Raw genomic sequence first — 18904 nt, forward strand, 5'->3', positions numbered from 1 at the left:
TTTACTGAAAACTAATTTAGTAAAATTGGGAAAAAAACCACAAACCATAAAATATTCTGCTAAAGTAAGAAGAGATCCTCAAAATCTTTTAATTTTTCATATGAAATTATTGTGGTAATTTTGTTTTGCACTGTTGTTAAGATAACAATTAAACAAAGATGGAAATACTGACTTTCCACATATCCTGCTGATAAATAAGCATCCATGATATTTTGGTACTGATTAACTTCGTATTGTAAGACCATTCCATTTAGGGGAAGTTACGTGTGTGCACTTTGCTCACCTCAATTCTAAAAAGAAGCATTCTAAGACATAATGAATTAAATGGGACCAGTGCTGTTTAATATCTTCATCAATCATATAGACAGTGGGATTAAGTGCACCCTCAGCAAGTTTGCAGATCACACCAAGTTGAGTGGTGCAGTCAACATGCCAGAAGGACGGGATGTCATCCAGAGGGATGTGGATGAACTAGAGAGGTGGGCCCATGCAAACCTTATAAAGTTCTACAAGGCCAAGTGCAAGGTCCTGCACTTAGGTCGGGACAATCCTCATCATCAATACAGGCTGGGGGATGATGCGATAGAGAGCAGCCCTGCAGAAAAGGATTTGGGGGTACTTGTGGATAAAAAGCTGGACATGAGCCAACAATGTGTGCTTGCAGCCCAGAAGGCCAATTGCACCCTGGGTTGCATCAAAAGAAGCGTGGCCAGCAGGTCGAGAGAGTTGATTCTCCCCTTCTACTCTGCTCTTGTGAGACCCCACCTAGAGTATTGGATCCAGCTCTGGAGCCCTCAGCACAAGAAGGACGTGGACCTGCTGGAGCGGGCCACGAGGATGATCAGAGGGCTGGAGCACCTCTCCTATGAAGACAGGCTGAGAGAGTTTGGGTTGTTCAGCCTCAAGAAAAGAAGGCTCTGGGAAGACCTTATAGTAGCCTTCCAGTACCTGAAGGGGGCCTGCAAGAAAGCTGGGGAGGAGCTGTTTGCAAGGGCATGTAGTGATAGGACAAGTGGCAACGGTTTTCAACTAGAGCAGGGTAGGTTTAGATTAGACATCAGGAAGAAGTTCTTTACAATGAGGGTGGTGAGACACTGGAATAAGTTGCCAAGAGAGATGGTGAACGCCCCTTCCCTGGAGACATTCAAGGTCAGACTTGATGGGGCTTTGAGCAATCTGATTTAGTTAGAGATATCCCTGCTTACTGTAGGGGAGTTGGACTAGATGACCTTTTAAAGGTCCCTTCCAACCCAATACATTCTATGATTCTATGATTCTATGAAATTTATCCTGGTGCAAACAGCTTGTAGAAGGACCTTGGCAAAAAACTCACATTAGCATTTACACTAACTTCATGTAAACAAATCAAGAACAGTTAAACTGTATTTGAGAGAAGCACAAGCAGGAGGTGGCGTCAACTGCACATGGTTACAACACAACAGCTTTTTCAGCCTAGCAGCCCTTGGCCCCTCCTTGCCTCTTTGGAAGGGTGTGAGTCCACTACATTAATAAAACCAGGTTTCAAGGTTTTGAAACCTTGGTCCTCAAGCCAACACCACCTTCTCCAAAGAAACCATAACCAGATAGGTACAAGGACAACCATTTTTAAGGGTGACAACAGACAATGTTCTAGATATTCTTGACACTGCCTTCAGCAATACTGTGAATTTCATTCTACAGTTTTCAGCAGTGCACACAGCTGGCATTTATGGTAATTTCTAATTACTGTGTGAAGGTGGTATCAAAACGAAAATATTCTTAGAGCAGACTAAAAAAAAAAAGCAAAAAACAAACCAAAACCAAAGGAAAGGTCAATAAATTCTCAAACTGAGAATCATCAATATATTATGCTAAATATTAATGGTCTTCAAGGTCAATGTTTCCCCTGCCCCTTATGATAATAATATGAGCTATGCACAACTAAATGTAGGAAATGGACATAAACCCATAACACATTGAAGCACATCGATAAAAAAAAAAGGACAGAGTAATTGTTTTAAATGGCTTCTGCTTCTAACATTGCTTATTCACTGCCCTCTGAGTGCCTGTTAAAATCAGGGAGCAGGTCATTCACCAGCAAAAGCAATTATAAAATGCAAATGACTGAGCATTTATTGTCAAGATTGGCTAGATAAAAAAGGTCTGCTTCATAACATGTTTCCAAGCAGACGACATAATTAGATGTTTGTATTATAAACAATAGGAAAGAATACAAGCCTTTAGCATTTTTTAGAAAGGCTGCAATTAAAAAATAGGTAAGCATTGTGACATAAATTCTATTAAAAAGTAACAATTAAATTTCCCTCTGAGAAATTAGAAGGCACCATCTTGTGGTGACTCTGCAGGAATGCAGTCAGGACAGCCTCTGGCCTGCCATCTCCTTCTACCTTTTCCCAATGTGTCACCTGGAATGTCAAAATTCTGTCATAGACAAGGACAATGCTTTGTCATTCCCCATACTCCCTCTGGAAAAAAAAAAATCAGTAAGACTACGTACTAGGTAGAATTAGAGGAGTTATTTAGCTCAAAATACACCCCAGGTTATCACCTTACTCAAATGTGTGTTTGAGGTAGACAGCAAATTCAGAATTATTGGCAATTGTAGCAAAACCACACTTAATTTCTAACAAGTTTAAGATCAAATACTGCCATAACCCAAAGTCTCTGCAGGTCAGTAAATCTGCATGAATTTTTGAGCCAGCGAAGATCAGAAATTTCTATTCCTGTCATTATCAAACCCAAAACATGGTTTGTGCATTTTGCAGAAGGTGTTTGAAACTTTTGTAAACAATTTATTTTGGGTAAGAGTCAACCAGTTAAGTTTGTGCCATCTTCAAAGACATAGTGTCATACACAGGTCACAAGTCAACATTCAGAATTTCTTGTTCAATGGAATCTGCAATTCTAAATAAAACACTGCTTCTGACGTCTACTTTGGGTCCAGTCTTGCTAACTGCTCATTCATTGTATCTTGTGAGATAAACTACCTAGACTGATCTTTCTCAACTCAGTTGTGTAGCTAAGCAGTGAATTATTTACCATGGAAAGTTCAATTGTTCTTGTCTTCCTTGGGAAATGTATGCAAAATATAAACCAGTATCAATTTAGTTATTGCTTTATTGCTTTTATTATCAATTATAAATAAATTACTATTTTAGAGAGGCTAATTTAACTGATGTTTAGGCTATGATTTTATTGTGTAATTCCAGCAACACTTTGTTGGTGTTACTGTTTCAGTATGCTCTAAGATTTAATTTAGTATTTTTTATTACAGGAATTCTATGAGCAGATCTCCCCTAGTAAAATAAACAGCTAAGGTACACCGAAGTGTCTCATTTCACATTTTTTGAAGTACTTAACAGTTCAATAAAATGTACATCTGCTATTTTTTCCCAAGTAGACCCAGTTCTGACCTGCTTATGGCTCAATGAGTTTTGAATGGCTATAAATGACAGCAGAATTTAATCCCTCCATTGTTCTTTTCACATCCATCAGATCTGCATCTTCCAGAAAATACTTAGTAAATTAGGACACTAATATTTCTAATAAGCTATCAAGTGATAGTAATTGTCAGTGACTGACAATCTAACTGTGATAACATCCAGGCTTATCTTTGCTTTTGAAAGGTGTCAATAAAAGAGGAATTTCTCTTTGGGAAGTGTTGTGGTGGCATGAATTCATGTGTGGTATTATGCTTATTGACACCTGTTTCCCAGAAAGACTACAGCTAGTGTCACCTGTTTCTTTTGGATTTTTGAGTACATCAGGAGCATACATATTCTGAACCACTTTGGTTACAAGATGCAATAGTTTTTTAGCAAATAGCACAACTTTGCTCCTTCTCTGAGCTCAATTCCTTTCCAACTGGGTTCACACCAGCCAATGTCTCTGTTTACGTATGCACTCCAGGAGCAGGGTGACATGAGAAATGCTAAAACAACATATCTAGATTATACCCTTGAAATCTGCATTGCCTCCCCACTATAAGTGCAATTGTATATTTTGTACACATTAAAAAGCAGACTCACATATTAATATATCAATTAATATCCCAGGATACTCCATATATTCAGCAGCTGAAGTTACCTAATTCCTTTTGTTTCCGTGTTTGTTAATATGGCCTTTGATCTTCCCTGTATCCAGGGACAGATGACAGTACTGCTTATCTCCCCTTTGGCTGCTGCTACTCCCTCTCTTAGGGAAAGGGGATCTGCCACATTTGCAGAGGATGAAAGAAGACCTTTACTGAAGGTCTATGGGTGCTGGAAGAAGACTGGGTAAGGGGATGCTGCGGTAGGCCACGTGTAGAAATGCTGGCATCATTTTCGTATTAATTTAATTCTACTGTTTTCCTGATGTCACGGTATGTGGGGATAGTGGGGAGGGGAGGGAAGGGAAGAGACTGGCAGCAAGGAGGAAAGAAAAGAGAGAGACCTGATTCTTTCAACTCCTTCAGATTCACTCCTAACTTTTTTAAAGTATCTCAATACTTGATGATATGATGAGACCTTTCTGGTACAAGTACTGTTAAAAGGTCAAACACTTCCAGTCATTGCTATCTCTATACAGCATTGAAAAACAAAAATAAAAAAGAAGCAAATAAAAAAAAAAAAAAAAAGAAACCAAAAACCAGAAAACCATAGAGCTTAGAGAAACAAGTCCTTAATTAAGAAGTTTCTGTTTGCTTCCTCACACAACTTCCAACATGTTGTTATTGTCACATAAGATATGCATTCACACCCTGCAAAATACTGAACTCATGTTACAAGGTTGTTATCAAAACAGTCCTATTTTTCTAAGCGTTTGTTAAAAATCCAGAAAATCTAAACCAAATTATACCATTGTCCATATGAAAATTGTATCCACCTTAGGGGTGGATAAAATTGATTGAGGCTTACATGGGTTACTTCAGTAACGGGAATCTTTTTCCTCACAAATTCATTTCAGAAACATAACATTCCAATAGTATGTTAACAGAAAGGAATCAGTCTGTAGTATCATAAAGAGGATCTAAATGGTCCTTTAACAATTTAATAAAATGTACCCATGTTCAGGCTGTGTTGAGAACCTTGTCACCTCACACTGCCTTTGGTTGTATTAGAAAAAAAGCTTATTCAACAATATATTTATAACAGGACACTTGCATACCAAAAGGTTCCCTCAAAAGAAGTGAAAACAAATTGTAAATTTTCTGAGTAATAATTCAAGTTACAAAAATTCACCAGTAGCATCTGGAAAAAGAGCAATATAAATATAGCTGTTGGATTTACTACTGATTTTATTAAATTAAATTACTAAATAGAAATATAGAAATTGCCATAGGTCAGAAGCTCCCCAAAAGGAGAAGAAGAAAAAAAGAAAAAGACCTAGTAAAATCCAACAATTTCTCAATTTTAAAAATTCAGAATATGTCATAGCAATAAAACATATAGTTTGAGTTTAGGTTTAACATGGACACACATATATAGATCTATTTATTTATTATGAAAAAAAAAAGATAATTCCAACTAAGAATTTTGCAAGCTATTACTAGTGTTGGCACAATTACGGTATTGTGATTGTATGAATTTCAAGTACAGGACAAAGAATTGCAAGTACAGAACAATTAGAATTTTCAAAATTGAGTCAATTTGAAATTAGAGGACATCATATCAGTAGCAAACCCACAAATAAAAAATCATGCTGATGTAATCTTTTCCAGATGCTACCAGGACAACTTTGCAAGTATAAACTTCTGTAAAGAACATTTCTATAGAGACATTTTAAGATTTTGACTTTGAGCTACAGACAGTTTGTCTTTTGAAAATCAGAATTATCTGTAGAAGATTAATTTGTTTCCCATTACAGTTTCGGATTTCGTCTTCATCCATAAATTTAACTGCAGTGAACTTCCAGGAGTAAAAAGCTGTCTTTTTTCAGGCTTGAATAAGAGGAGAAATAGTCACTTGTCCTGAAATCTGGCTACAATTAAACACATTGAAGACAAATTAAAAGATGTAAAACTTTGGGTTCTTTGCTCTGATCCTTTCTTATACAAGTACTGTACTATACAATAAACAATCAGTATGCATCACCTACTTTTTGCTACCAAATGTTTAAAGTATTATTTAAGTAGACCACAAACATAAAATAATATAGGAAAAGACAATATTTACCTTTTCCAACTGGGCATTTTTTTTTGATTTGTATAAAAATTCCCCCACTGCCACAAAGACAGAAAGCACCAATCCTGCTGCCAGCACGATGAAGATTCCTCCAATATTTTGAACTCCCAAAGCACTGGCCTCTTTACTTTCCTCCTCTGGGCAGCCATTGCCCCTCCACCATTTCTCTTTCATCATGTGGAGTTTGCCCTCCTCTTGCAGCTGAAGAATTGCTATAGTGATCTTGTCTCTATATGGAGAACCTAAAGAAACCATAGGGAACATATTGCATGGGAATATTATTTTAAGGAAAGTTAGTTATTCCTGATGAGAATAAAATGTAATACAATGTCACAGGAAAAACTATATCCTCTACAACCATAATATTTGTCAAAAAGCCATTTACATCTCACCACAGTCACACTGGTCACATAAATACAAACCCATATGCACACACACACATATATATATATCTATGTGCAAAACTTGATCCAGCTGGTGTTGCCTGTAAACCAGACAACATGATGCAACAAATCCTATCACACTTGGTCCCACAGTTTCAAACATCTTCATGCCCAACTATTATATCCAGCCATATAGTATTCATCTTTCAATTTCCATCAGGCTTTTAATTATGCTGCAGAAGATTTAGTCTAACATACATAAATCTACAGGCTGTTGTTTCATGGTTTGTTACCCTAAAGCTAACACAAAGCTTGATACAAAACAAACACTTTATACTACTACTTTATCAAAAGAAGAAACAACAATTTATGCTTCAGAACCAAGCCACTAAAGTCTCTATCTGACAAACTGTCAAGCACTTAAGATACCTTCCAGGCACACATTTACTTATTAACAGCACCAGGTAGTAACGCATCCAGAAATATAAGGTTAAGTGTGTTTCGATACCATGGATATAAATTTTCATATTTTAACGTATTTCTTTCTCATAATTCATTATCTTAAATTGACATGATAATTTTGCAGCTTTTGAACTTTTCAATATTTCAAGGTGCAGTTCAAATAGTAGCGTCATATCTTTGTAAGTCATCTGCTTTCTTTTTCTTTATATAGTGCATAAGGACTTTTCAATGAGTATTTTAAAATCTACATTAATTAATGGGTAATGCCAATGGAGAAAGCTTTTCTTTTCTAAATGTTAGAGAGTAAATTACATCAGTTAGAAGTGCTTTTAATGTTAAGATTTGTGTAATGTTTAAGGAGAGAACAAAACCATCATTTTTCTTCTCCTCCTTCAAAAACAGGAACAAAAGACTCTTCATTAACGTGGTTAAGAAATCCCAGGGAAAAAAAAAAGAGTAGATGAAAAGGCATGGCATCCCCTCTTTCATGTGATATGAATACAATTCTACAAAGAATCCCTCCTCTTTTTCTTGCTGTCATAATAATGCTACTTACTAGCTATAATTTTTACAGTGTTCCCTTTGGCTGAGTAATAAAATGCACTTTAATTAACTTGATACCTTTTAAAAAAAATTCTCAGCATCCTTTAGAGAGGTGCTGCCCATTTGACTATTTCATAGAGTCATAGAATGATTTACGTTGGAAGGGACCTTAAAGATCTTCTACTTCGAACCCCCCACCACATACTGTGATCAATTCTGACGGAGCCGAAGGAACAAATGGATAGGATACTTTATACTCTTTACACTCTTGGAAAACATATTTTTTTTTATGGAATTTATTTCAATTTCTTCATTATTTCTTCAATTTCTTCTTACATATCTGGACCTTATCATGAGAATAAAGTCAATAGCAAAGGGTTGCTGTGCCAGCATGGAAGTAAAACATAGAAAGGACCATTAATTACAAAACACTTTGTGCTTTTCCTTTATTCCAGAATAAAAGGTGGGAAAAGTTGGCCTCAAAGTATTTAAATTGCAAGAACTTCTGCTTTTATCATCTATGCTTAGAAAAGAATGATGTCCTGTACTAGGAACTAAACAGTGTTCACACAGGACTATACGAGAATTGAAAAGAAAGGAAAAACTCTTTCTACTCTCTTGCTCATGCAGGGGCCTAAGTCACACCATTTCAGACCATCCTGATTATGCTGAAACACTGCAAAACCCTATACTTGACACATTTCTTCAGTCAGATGGAAAAAGGAAAGTGATTAGTCCACAAGAGCCTGAGGAAGTGTAAGTGCATACCACAATATTTTGGAGATATTTTCAGCGTTACACTGCCTATAAATATTTAACAACAACAACTTAAACAACACTAGGTTCTGAGAAATAATTTTGGACCCAGTTTAAGCCATCTTCTGATCTGACAGGCTGCTTTCTAATTAAGCTGATTTGCATTTCATTTCCACACTTTCTGTTGGTCTAAATATAGGCAGTACCAACTATTCTTCATGTATTATTTATATATTCTAGGGACCAGATTTCTACATATACAGTTCTAGTCCAAATTGAATTCCATTTGAAATGAATCAACAGAGGAATTCATAGTTAAAACCCATAAAGTACAGGCTAATACTATCTACAATTAGTTAAGTTTACGAGGATAGAATGCAGTTAATAGTGATTCAGTTCAACAGTATCACTTACTCTTGGTGATTTGCAAAATTTTACACAAAAAGTTGCGAAGTGGACAGATCACAAGCCTTTGGTGTTTCTATTGTAATATTTATGTTTGTTATACCTTATTATCATGTCTTAAAAAAAGGTAACCTTACAAGTAAGGATCAATGTGTTCCTACTGCAATATCTGTATTTACTATATCTTATTAGCTTGTCTTAAAAATGGTAATCTCACAATAAAGGATCAATGTAGGATGACCAGCATTGCATACTGCTGCTATTAAATTAAATATTTAAAATCTTATACCCATGAAAAAGCTAGCATTCAATGCTGTACTTCTATTCTATTTCTGAATTACTTACAATGGTCTAAATCCATTGATTCACATTTTGCTATAAACAATGAGTATACCTAACAATCTGATATTTAAAAAATGCTGTTTATACTATTCAAGTAGTTATTAAGAGAACAAAGGAAGCATAGCAATGATATTGTTTCCTAAGGTTTTATTTGCTCCTAGATTTTTTTTGCAATATAAAATGGATTGCAATTCCCAGCAATGGAAAATCCACCCAGAAGCACATGAAGTGGCTAAAAGTATCATGATCTGATCTGTGGATGATAAAGCTGTCATACAAAAAGAGAGAAAATAAACAGAGAATATGGCAAGGCATCCAGATTACATGCTGGATGTTAAAACTTTTTTCCTCGCAGAAATGAAAAATTTCAGCAAGTGAATATAAAATATTTTTGACATCCAAAATTTTTATTTACATTATAAAAAAATATATAGACCTTTGGATCTGTCAGAATTCCTACAAAGTCTCACATTGCATTTCTAGGTGACGATAAGAAGTTTCAGCTGCTACTGTTCTATTAAGTGATCTTCCATATATTTCTGATCCCTCTGATAAATAAGAGAAGCTCACTCTTTGAGTTTTTCCATGCAGATTTCTGTTCCTGAATTTGATTTACAAGCTTAAAGTGATTACAGAGGCAAGGCACCCAGTTCTTGGTTGATCTTTGGGAAAAGGAGGCATCAGGTAACTGTGCATCCCATATACAGTGAGAACAAGAAGTCTCAACCATTCAGAGTGCTTAAAAACATTGGCTTTCAGTGTTCCACTCACTGTGCTGTTTGTCTATAAAGCACCATGACAAATTCAAAGCCATGGTGCTAGTCTTTTCATTTACCCTGGCCAACATAGAGAATTCTGTCCTCAACACTGGGGATGGATGAGATAGTAAGAATTCATATTTATTAAGAGCTTTCAGAGTTTTAAATTTCTTTTCAATTACAAGGGAACCGTTTGGGTGCAGAAAATGAAATTAGGTAGGCTCAAATGAAAAGACAGCCAATAGCTTTTATTTACCTCTTTTGGATGCAAATTCAAGTCACTGTTCAAAGAGAAGGGTCTCGATTCTGTAGTTAAAAAGTCTGAAGCTCTTTCATTACAAAACTGTTGCATTTCAGTACAGGCAGAACTTTGGAAGTGTCCTCCAGAGACGGTGTATTCCACCCCACGTGCTCAAGCTACAGCATTTTACTCGGGGCACGTTGTTCAGCTGGGTTCTGAATATCTCCAAGGATGGAGACTCTACAATATCCCTGGGCAACCTGTCATAGTGTTTGATCACCCTTACTGTGAAGAAGGGGTGGGTTTTGTGTGTGGTTTTTTCCCCTCACATTTAAATGGAATTTATTTTATTTCAGTTTGTGCCCTATGCCTCTTTCCTAGTAGATGGATGACAGTGAAAAAAGTTTGACTCTTCCTTATTTTCCCTCATCATGTATTTATGCACATTGATCGCATCACCCATGAGTTGCCTTCTCTTCTTCAGGCTGAACAGTCCTAGCTCTGTCAGCCTCTCCTGTAACCTTCAGAAAGCTGTGGTCCATTTGCTTTCAGTTATTGTATGTCCCTCAGAAGAACCTTAAAGCATTTTAATTAAACTACAGGACACTGGGTGGAGGATTATACTTATTCCATGAGCCTGGGGTTGCTGCAAAATGAGATCCCACTTCCAATAAGCAGTGAAAAGGGAATACTTAACCAGGAAATGCAAGACAAACAAAATAAATAGCTGATGTTGCGGTTTTTTCAGAAAAGAATGCCAAAATCCATGCAAATACCATGTGCTGGGATGCAACACTGTTTCTGATTAGGGGTGACGTATCAGGACAAAGACAACTTACATTTGTAGATAAGTCTTTGACAATGCAATACGTACATATGGTCCTATGCACTACAAGACCAATACTGAGGTTTTAATAATGTCTTTGCTTCAGTTACATCTGTTCAGTAAATTCCTACTAGAAACCACTTTTCTAAGGTGAAATCTGTTTGCAACAGCTACTGGACATTAAGTGTTTTGGCAATTCTTTATTGATATAAAGCTCAGTGTCTTAGCATGCCTCTCTGATAGTGCTTCAATATGTTCATCCTTCTGAGGTAGCTATAAAATACTGTTCTTTTACCAAATATGTAAGCTACACATTCTTACATTTCAGCAACAATAAATTGACTGGTCAAGCAGTTGAAATTCTCAAATTAGTTTCAATACATGGTTTGACCTACATAAAAATAAATAATTTGCACCTATTTTTTGTGCATTATATTCAACTAATGAAGACAAATGTATTAATTTGTTTTAGTTACAGAAGAACTGAAGCTCAGCACTTTTATGCATGTATAAATGATGAATATTACAGTCCAAATTGTATAAAGAAGTACAGATAAAGTGGAGGCAAGCAGAAGAAAACAACCTCCTGTGTTGGTACATGGTTTCCTATTTATTCCTATAGAGACAGATCTGTTTATATGTCTCATCTCTAAGGACTGGTAAAAACTGCTCATATTATGTAATTTGTATTGTCTGAAGGTAATAAGTAGCTTCCATAGAACTAGGGCGTCTTAACAATAAAACCAAATGATTGCTTAGAAATTATTTTATGATTTTTTCTTTTTTTTTGTAGTGCTTTAGATTTTTGAAAACTATAGGCAGGGGACAATGTTCATACTTTTAGTATTCAAGTTCAGAGTGCAAACTTTGCACAGTATTCATTACATTTATTATTTGGAATTACCTAAGAATGTATAATACATATCTACATAAACACCTACGCACATTTTCTGCATAGACACAGTGCTGGATTGTAAGATGGAAATTTTTCTCCAGGAGGAGTACTTTACAAAAGTAATGGACAAGGACACCTCAGATATCTTGAGTGTCCCACAAAATATAAACAGGAAATAGCTGCAGAGTCTGAAATCTCAACAATGATTAAATTGAAAGCCAGTGTTGCCTGTTGGGTTTAGTACTTTACAGAGGAAATCCAGGAATATATTTTCATCGATGCATGTTTTAAACTTCTAAACTCTTCAGTATTTTCAGATATGTAGCACTTAGTTTCAGTTATGTTAACCAAGTGTATTGTTAACAGTTTTGATTACTAAATTAATACATCATTTACCAGTTATTCCCTTCAGTTTTGGAACTGCCTGCTTTTTGAAAGGTTCCCATATCATTCATATCTGTGCCTTTGTTGGGTTTACATAAATATATTTAAACACAGGTGTGTAAAAAGTATTGACCTTATAGTGACCGGTCAGTGTCAGACAAACCCAAGTTACTGCAAGAGCAGAAGGAAAGCAAGATCTCACTAACTGTATCTGTGGAGTCTAGGATGTTCTTTGTCTTGTATTTCTTCAAATAAGGCAACATATGATTCTGATTTTAGAAAATTGTGCAATATTTAAGAGAAGTAATGGAAACATTAAAAAAATAAAAGGAAAAACAAAACCAAAACACCTGCCTTTTTCTCCTGGAAAAACATGTTTAAAATTATGTTCTGCATTGATCACTGACTGCTAAACGTACAAATTAATTGAAAGGCATGTTCTAGTTGGGCTCAGTGCCAGTCATTGTGCTCAATGCCATTTTTCTAGTCTTGCCTGAAATTTAAGGAAATTTTTTCTAACATGTCTCTTTAAAACATGTCACCTATTCAGTTTGGTGGAAGTGTGAAAAGAGAATGGTGTTAGGACACAGAAAACAGCCCACCAAGTGCTTAACACTAGAGAGTAAGGAAGGCTGATAAACCCCAAATAGTTAATTTTGAAAGGATCCTATGAATCTCTTTTTTTTTAGAAAGGTATTGAATACAAGCCAGTGTTTTCATGTTGTGTGGCACTCTTGCTACCATAATGTTCTTTGATTCTTAGCCTAGACCTTCATGAGAAAAGACAAAAAGAAGAAAAAATTGAAGTGCCAATGTGAATGGGGATGAAAACTATACTGCTCAAGTTCTGCAAAATATGAGACAGAATGAAGGTGAAGCATACAAAAAGAGTTTTTTAAAATATGGAAAACTCACTTCGACAGTTCTCCCCCGTTGCGCAACTACTCACTTCTGTTAAATTACAACTGTTTTATTTCTGCCACTGAGAGATACACTGCAGCTTTTTGCAATAGGGGCAGAGGGATGGAGTCCTAGTAAGGGCTCTCAACTTGTTGCCCTAAGGCAAGCTGGAGACGACACACCGGGACACCCCAAGGGAATCAAGAGGGATTTGTGCAAGAGGGGGACACAGCCAGCCCAGCTGAAGCGCCTCTATGTGAATGCACACAGCTTGGGCAATAAACAGGATGAATTAAGGGCCACTATGCTGCTGGAAAGCCATGACATAGTGGCCATTACTGAAACTTGGTGGGATGATTCCCATGACTGGAATGTAGGGATAGACAGACACAAGCTCTTTAGGAAGGACAGGCAGGGTAGGAGGGGAGGAGGTGTTGCCCTCTACATCAGTGACCAGCATCGATGACCATCAGTGACCAGAATCAATGGAGCCCCACACGGGGAAGGATGAGGAGGTCGTTGAGAAGGTATGGGTTAAAATTAAAAGGAAGACAGGGGAAGGTGATGTTACAGTAGGGGTCTGCTACAGGCCACCTGACCAGCAGAGCCAAGCAGATGAGGCCCTCCATAGGTAGGTAGAAGTGGCTTCGCGTTCACAGGCCCTGGTACTCGTGGGGGACTTCAACCACCCTGACATCTACTGGAGGGACAACACAGCAAGGCACCAGCAATCCAGGATGTTCCTGGAATGCATAGATGACAACTTCCTCCTCCAAATGGTAGAGGAACCAACAAGAAAAGGTGCTATGCTGGACCTCGTTCTCACCAACAGGGAAGGGCTGGTGACCAATGTGAGGCTCAGAGATAACCTTGGCTGCAGTGACCACGAAGCGATAGAATTTAAGATCCTCAGGGCAACTAGGAGGATATATTCCAAGCTTACGACCCTGGACTTTAGGCATGCAGACTTTGATCGCTTCAGGGATCTGCTGGCCAAAGCGCCGTGGGACAAAGCTCTAGAGGGAAGGGGGGCCCAGGACAGCTGGTCAGTATTCAAGGATCGCCTTCTCCGTGTCCAGGAGCAAACTAGGACCAAGAGGAAGGCAGGAAAGAATGCTAGGAGACCTGCCTGGATGAACAGGGAGCTCCTGGACACACTGTCACACAAAAAGAAACTTTATAAGGAATGGAAGAAAGGACAGCTAGAATGGGGGGCATATAAGGAAGCTGTCTGAACAGCAAGAGACCTGGTAAGAAAAGCTAAAGCTCAGTTAGAATCAAATCTAGCCAAGGAGATCAGGGAAACAGCAAAAATTTCTATAGGTACATTAATGGTAAGAAGAAGACTAGGGAGGGTGTGGGCCCCCTCAGAAAGGAAATGGGGGAGCTGGAGACAAGTGATGTGGAGAAGGCCTAGGTTCTCAACGACTTCTTCTCCTCAGTCTTCACTGGGAAGGGCTCCAGCCACACTCCCAGAGTCACAGAAGACAATGGCAGGCATTGGACAGAACTGCCTATCGCAAGTGAAGATCAGGTTCGTGACCATCTGATGAACCTGAAAGTGAACAAGTCCATGGGACCTGATGGGATACACCCACAGGTACTGAAGGAACTGGTGGATGAGGTTGTTAAACCGCTCTCTATTATATTCCAAAGGTCATGGCAGTCTGGTGAAGTCCCCACTGACTGGAAAAGGGGAAACATAATCCCCATTTTCAAAAAGGGAAAGGAGGAGGAACCAGGGAATTATAGGCCAGTCAGTCTCACCTCCATGCCTGGTGAGATTATGGAGCAGATCCTCCTCGAGGCACTGCTGAGGCAGAAGAATAACAAAGAGGTGATTGGGTACAATCAACATGGCTTCACCAAGGGCAAATCGTGCCTGACAAACCTGGTGGCTTTCTATGAGAAGGTCACAACATCAATAGACAAGGGGAGAGCAACTGAGGTCATTTACCTGGACCTGAGCAAAGCCTTTGACACTGTCCCTCATGACACCCTGGTCTCCAAGCTGATAAAATATGGGTTTGATGGACTGACAATTCAGTGGATAAAGAACTGGCTTGACGGCCGCACCCAAAGAGTGGCTGTCAATGGGTCCATGTCCAAGTGGAGGCCAGTGACAAGTGGAGTCCCTCAAGGATCAGTACTGGGACCGGTCTTGTTTAACAACTTCGTCAGCGACATGGACAGTGGCATAGAGTGCACCCTCAGCAAGTTTGCCGACGACACCAAGCTGTTTGGGGTGGCTGACATGCTGGAGGGAAGGGATGCCACCCAGAGGGACCTTGACAGGCTGGAGAGGTGGGCCCATGCCAACCTCATGAAGTTCAACAAGACCAAGTGCAAGGTCCTCCATCTGGGTCAGGGCAAGCTGACTAGGCTGAGCAGTGACTAGCTTGAGAGCAGCCCTGAAGAAAAGGACTTGGGGTGCTGGTAGATGAGAAGCTCAACATGAGCCGTCAGTGTGCACTAGCAGCCCAGAAAGCCAATCGTATCCTGGGATGCATCAGGAGAAGTGTGGCCAGCAGGTCGAGGGAGGTGATTCTCCCCCTCTATTCCACTCTTGTGAGACCCCACCTGGAGTACTGCGTCCAATTCTGGAGACCCTACTACAAGAAAGATATGGATGTGCTGGAAAGTGTCCAGAGAAGGGCCACGAGGATGATCAGAGGGCTGGAGCATCTCTCCTATGAGGACAGACTGAGAGAGTCAGGGTTGTTCAGTCTGGAGAAAAGAAGGCTCCGAGGAGACCTTATAGAGGTCTACCAGTATCTTAAGGGGGCCTACAAGAAAGCTGGTGAGGGACCTTTTAGGATGTCGGGTAATGGTAGGACTAGAGGGAATGGATTAAAACTAGAGTTGGGACGATTCAGACTGGATGTTAGGAAGAAGTTCTTCACCATGAGGGTCGTGAGACACTGGAACAGGTTGCCCAGAGAGGTGGTGGAAGCCCCATTCCTGGAAGTTTTTAAGGCCAGGCTGGACGGGGCTCTGAGCAACCTGATCTAGTGGGAGATGTCCCTGCCCATGGCAGGGGGGTTGGAACTAGGTGATCTTTAAGGTCCCTTCCAACCCTAATAATTCTATGATTCTATGATTCTAACTATCACAAAGCAGGGAAGGATCTCTGGATTGTCTTCAGATGCAGTTTAGCAGCTGGCTGTGCAGAAATCTCATTTCCTCTTTTGAATCCCAGTTTGTTTATTATTACTGCTTTCTTCATGCTATGACTAATGTTCATCCAGCCTCATTAGTAGCTACATAGTTAAACACAAGGTAAATTAATTTTATGAAAGACGATGAATGGTATTCTGACAGTTTAAGTCACTACACCAGCTCCTATAGCTGTCAGTTTTCGCAAAATGCAGCAGCCCTATGCCAGTTTAAAATGACAGTGAAACATCAGCCTTACCTTCTTATTCAGGTATGTTATAGGTAGAAGTTTTATAGATGGGAGGTTTTTATGGTTTGGTTTTGGTTTTTTGGTTGTTTTTTTTTTTTTTTTTTAAATAAGTGATCTGATTCCCAGGATCAGATCAATAAATCTTTACTAGCCCTATTGATTCTAATGGACTAAAGTAAAAATGGAGGAACAGACTGAAAATCTGTGTGTGTTTTTGCACCTATAGAGGAAGAGTAAAAAGCACCGCATAGAATAGAAGCATTAAGCTTCTCTAATGGCTCTCACCAAAAACTTCTTTAGGGAAAAATAGTCTGTCTTTTCCTGCAAATCTGTCCAGACAAAGCATTGTGAAGTGCAAGAGACCTTCCTCTTCTAAGAGCATGAAAACTCTATCAATCATAACTGAACATTAGCAAGAATTAAGATAATGTGATTGGCCTGATGGCATTCCCAACAGTAAAACATATGGGGAATACTGAAGTAAGGTGTAGGCACCCAGTGATTAAAATAAAACATTCCAAACCAAACCTTTCAGTGAAACTTGTAATCTTCTTTGAGAATAAAAGCAAAAAAAAAAAAGACAAAGAGAAAAAAGAGAAAGAGAAACATAGAGGAGAAGGAAAAAAAAGGAGAAGGAAAAAAAAGGAGAAGGAAAAAAAAGGAGAAGGAAAAAAAAAGGAGAAGGAAAAAAAAAGGAGAAGGAAAAAAGAGAAGGAGAAGGAGAAGGAGAAGGAGAAGGAGAAGGAGAAGGAGAAGGAGAAGGAGAAGGAGAAGGAGAAGGAGAAGGAGAAGGAGAAGGAGAAGGAGAAGGAGAAGGAGAAGGAGAAGGAGAAGGAGAAGGAGAAGGAGGGAAAAAAAAAAAAAGGGAAAAGAAAAAAAGGCCTCCTTTTCTCCAAACTACACAAGCCCAAAGTCCTTAGCTGCTCCTCATACGAAATGCCTTCGAGCCCTTTCACAAGCTTTGTTGTCCTCCTCTGGACACATTCAAGAGCCTTAACATTCTTCTTAAATTGTGGGGCCCAGAACTCATCATTATGATACTCATCTGTATCATAAGTCTATTCCCTTCAGAAGAATCTACAACTGCAGGATAACCATACTACACATTCTCATATAATCTCAGTAATAGACTGCTGCCTACTTTGATGGTGTCTATAATGTCTGACTGTGGACAACTGTACCTTCAACTTTGAGATTCATTTTTAGGTAATTTCTGGAAAATGCAAGGCTTTCTATTCATACTTTAATCTCTCTTAAACTGGGACCTAAAACAGGAAAAATTTCTAGCACCACTATGTTCTAAATATGTAATAACATATTAAATTTCTTTACTAGAAAACATTCAGGGCATTTGTTTAAAGTATTAATTTGGATGTAGTTAATGTTCTAAGTGTAAAAAAAACCTGCTTAACAAAAAAAAAAAGTTAATTCAGACATGTAGCTGTAGAATTCAAGGCTTTGGTCTTTTAAAAACTAGACAAAACATAAGAGGCAACATCCTACACATCTGTAGGATGATGAAGTGTTATTTTTACACTTACAAGGTATTTACTCCAATTTTATCTGCTTTTTATTTTACAGGCAAGCTCCAAAAATAAACTAATTTTTAGATTATTACAAAACCAGGCTGTAAATCTCTGTTTGAAATGATAAATGCAGCAAGGGAGGAGAGTGCATTCTCAGTTCTAAGAGGAGAGTTAAGACTATTTTGAGATCATCTTAGAAATATTTTTTTTTACTTTCTAGTCCATATTTAGGAAATAAGAGTCATTTATTCATATTTTTATTAAATTAAGTTTTAGTCCTTGAAATTACAAAAATCAATTAAAAGCTTTTGTTCTTAAGTAATTTATATTCCTCACTGTGCCTTCATTTAAAAATTTCTATATTTGGAAACACGCACTTAAATAAAAATTGCAGGTAATGAAATCTTTTGAAAAATACCTGCATTAAGAACACAGTCAAGTCAGTTAAAAAATTTCAATACTATAAAATAGAAAATTTTACTGTGAATGTTTTTTCTAGGTCACTCCCTAGAGATATATAGTAGTATAAATTATCTGGACCTATACAGTGTTATTGGATACAACATGATAATTAAGTGTTATACATTTGCTGATTAAACTATTTGTTTAAATTTTATTTGAATCCATCAGCCTATCACTGGGGTAGGAAGAACAGTGTTGTATTGCATTTATTAATGGCTTAGAAAATATAAATAATTCATGAAGTCATATTCCTAGAGAAGATATGAAATAGCAGATCATAAATTATTGCCTGAAACCCTTTTTTTCTGCAGTGAAATCTTTAATTTAAGTGAGTGGAGTGTGAAATACTCTTTCTAGATTCTGTGTCTGATGAAATTATATGAATACTACTGTCTTCCAAATGTGCTTACTCCAAACAACATTTTAATTACATGCTACACAGCTGACTGAA

The 18904-nt window shown here is 37.9% G+C and overlaps 1 protein-coding gene across 3 annotated transcripts in view; it reads right to left on the minus strand.

The window, feature by feature from the left end:
- The window catches only part of GRIK2 (glutamate ionotropic receptor kainate type subunit 2), a 420597-nt gene that overhangs the window by 14175 nt on the left and 387518 nt on the right, over positions 1-18904 (minus strand). For all 3 annotated transcript variants that reach the window (XM_074581042.1, XM_074581040.1, XM_074581041.1), the window contains one exon: positions 6156-6406. In XM_074581042.1, the coding sequence (XP_074437143.1) occupies positions 6156-6406 (251 nt within the window). The remainder of the gene's footprint in view (positions 1-6155; positions 6407-18904) is intronic.

This window comes from Larus michahellis, chromosome 3 (genome assembly GCF_964199755.1).
Source record: "Larus michahellis chromosome 3, bLarMic1.1, whole genome shotgun sequence".
Taxonomy (NCBI): Eukaryota; Metazoa; Chordata; class Aves; order Charadriiformes; family Laridae; genus Larus; species Larus michahellis.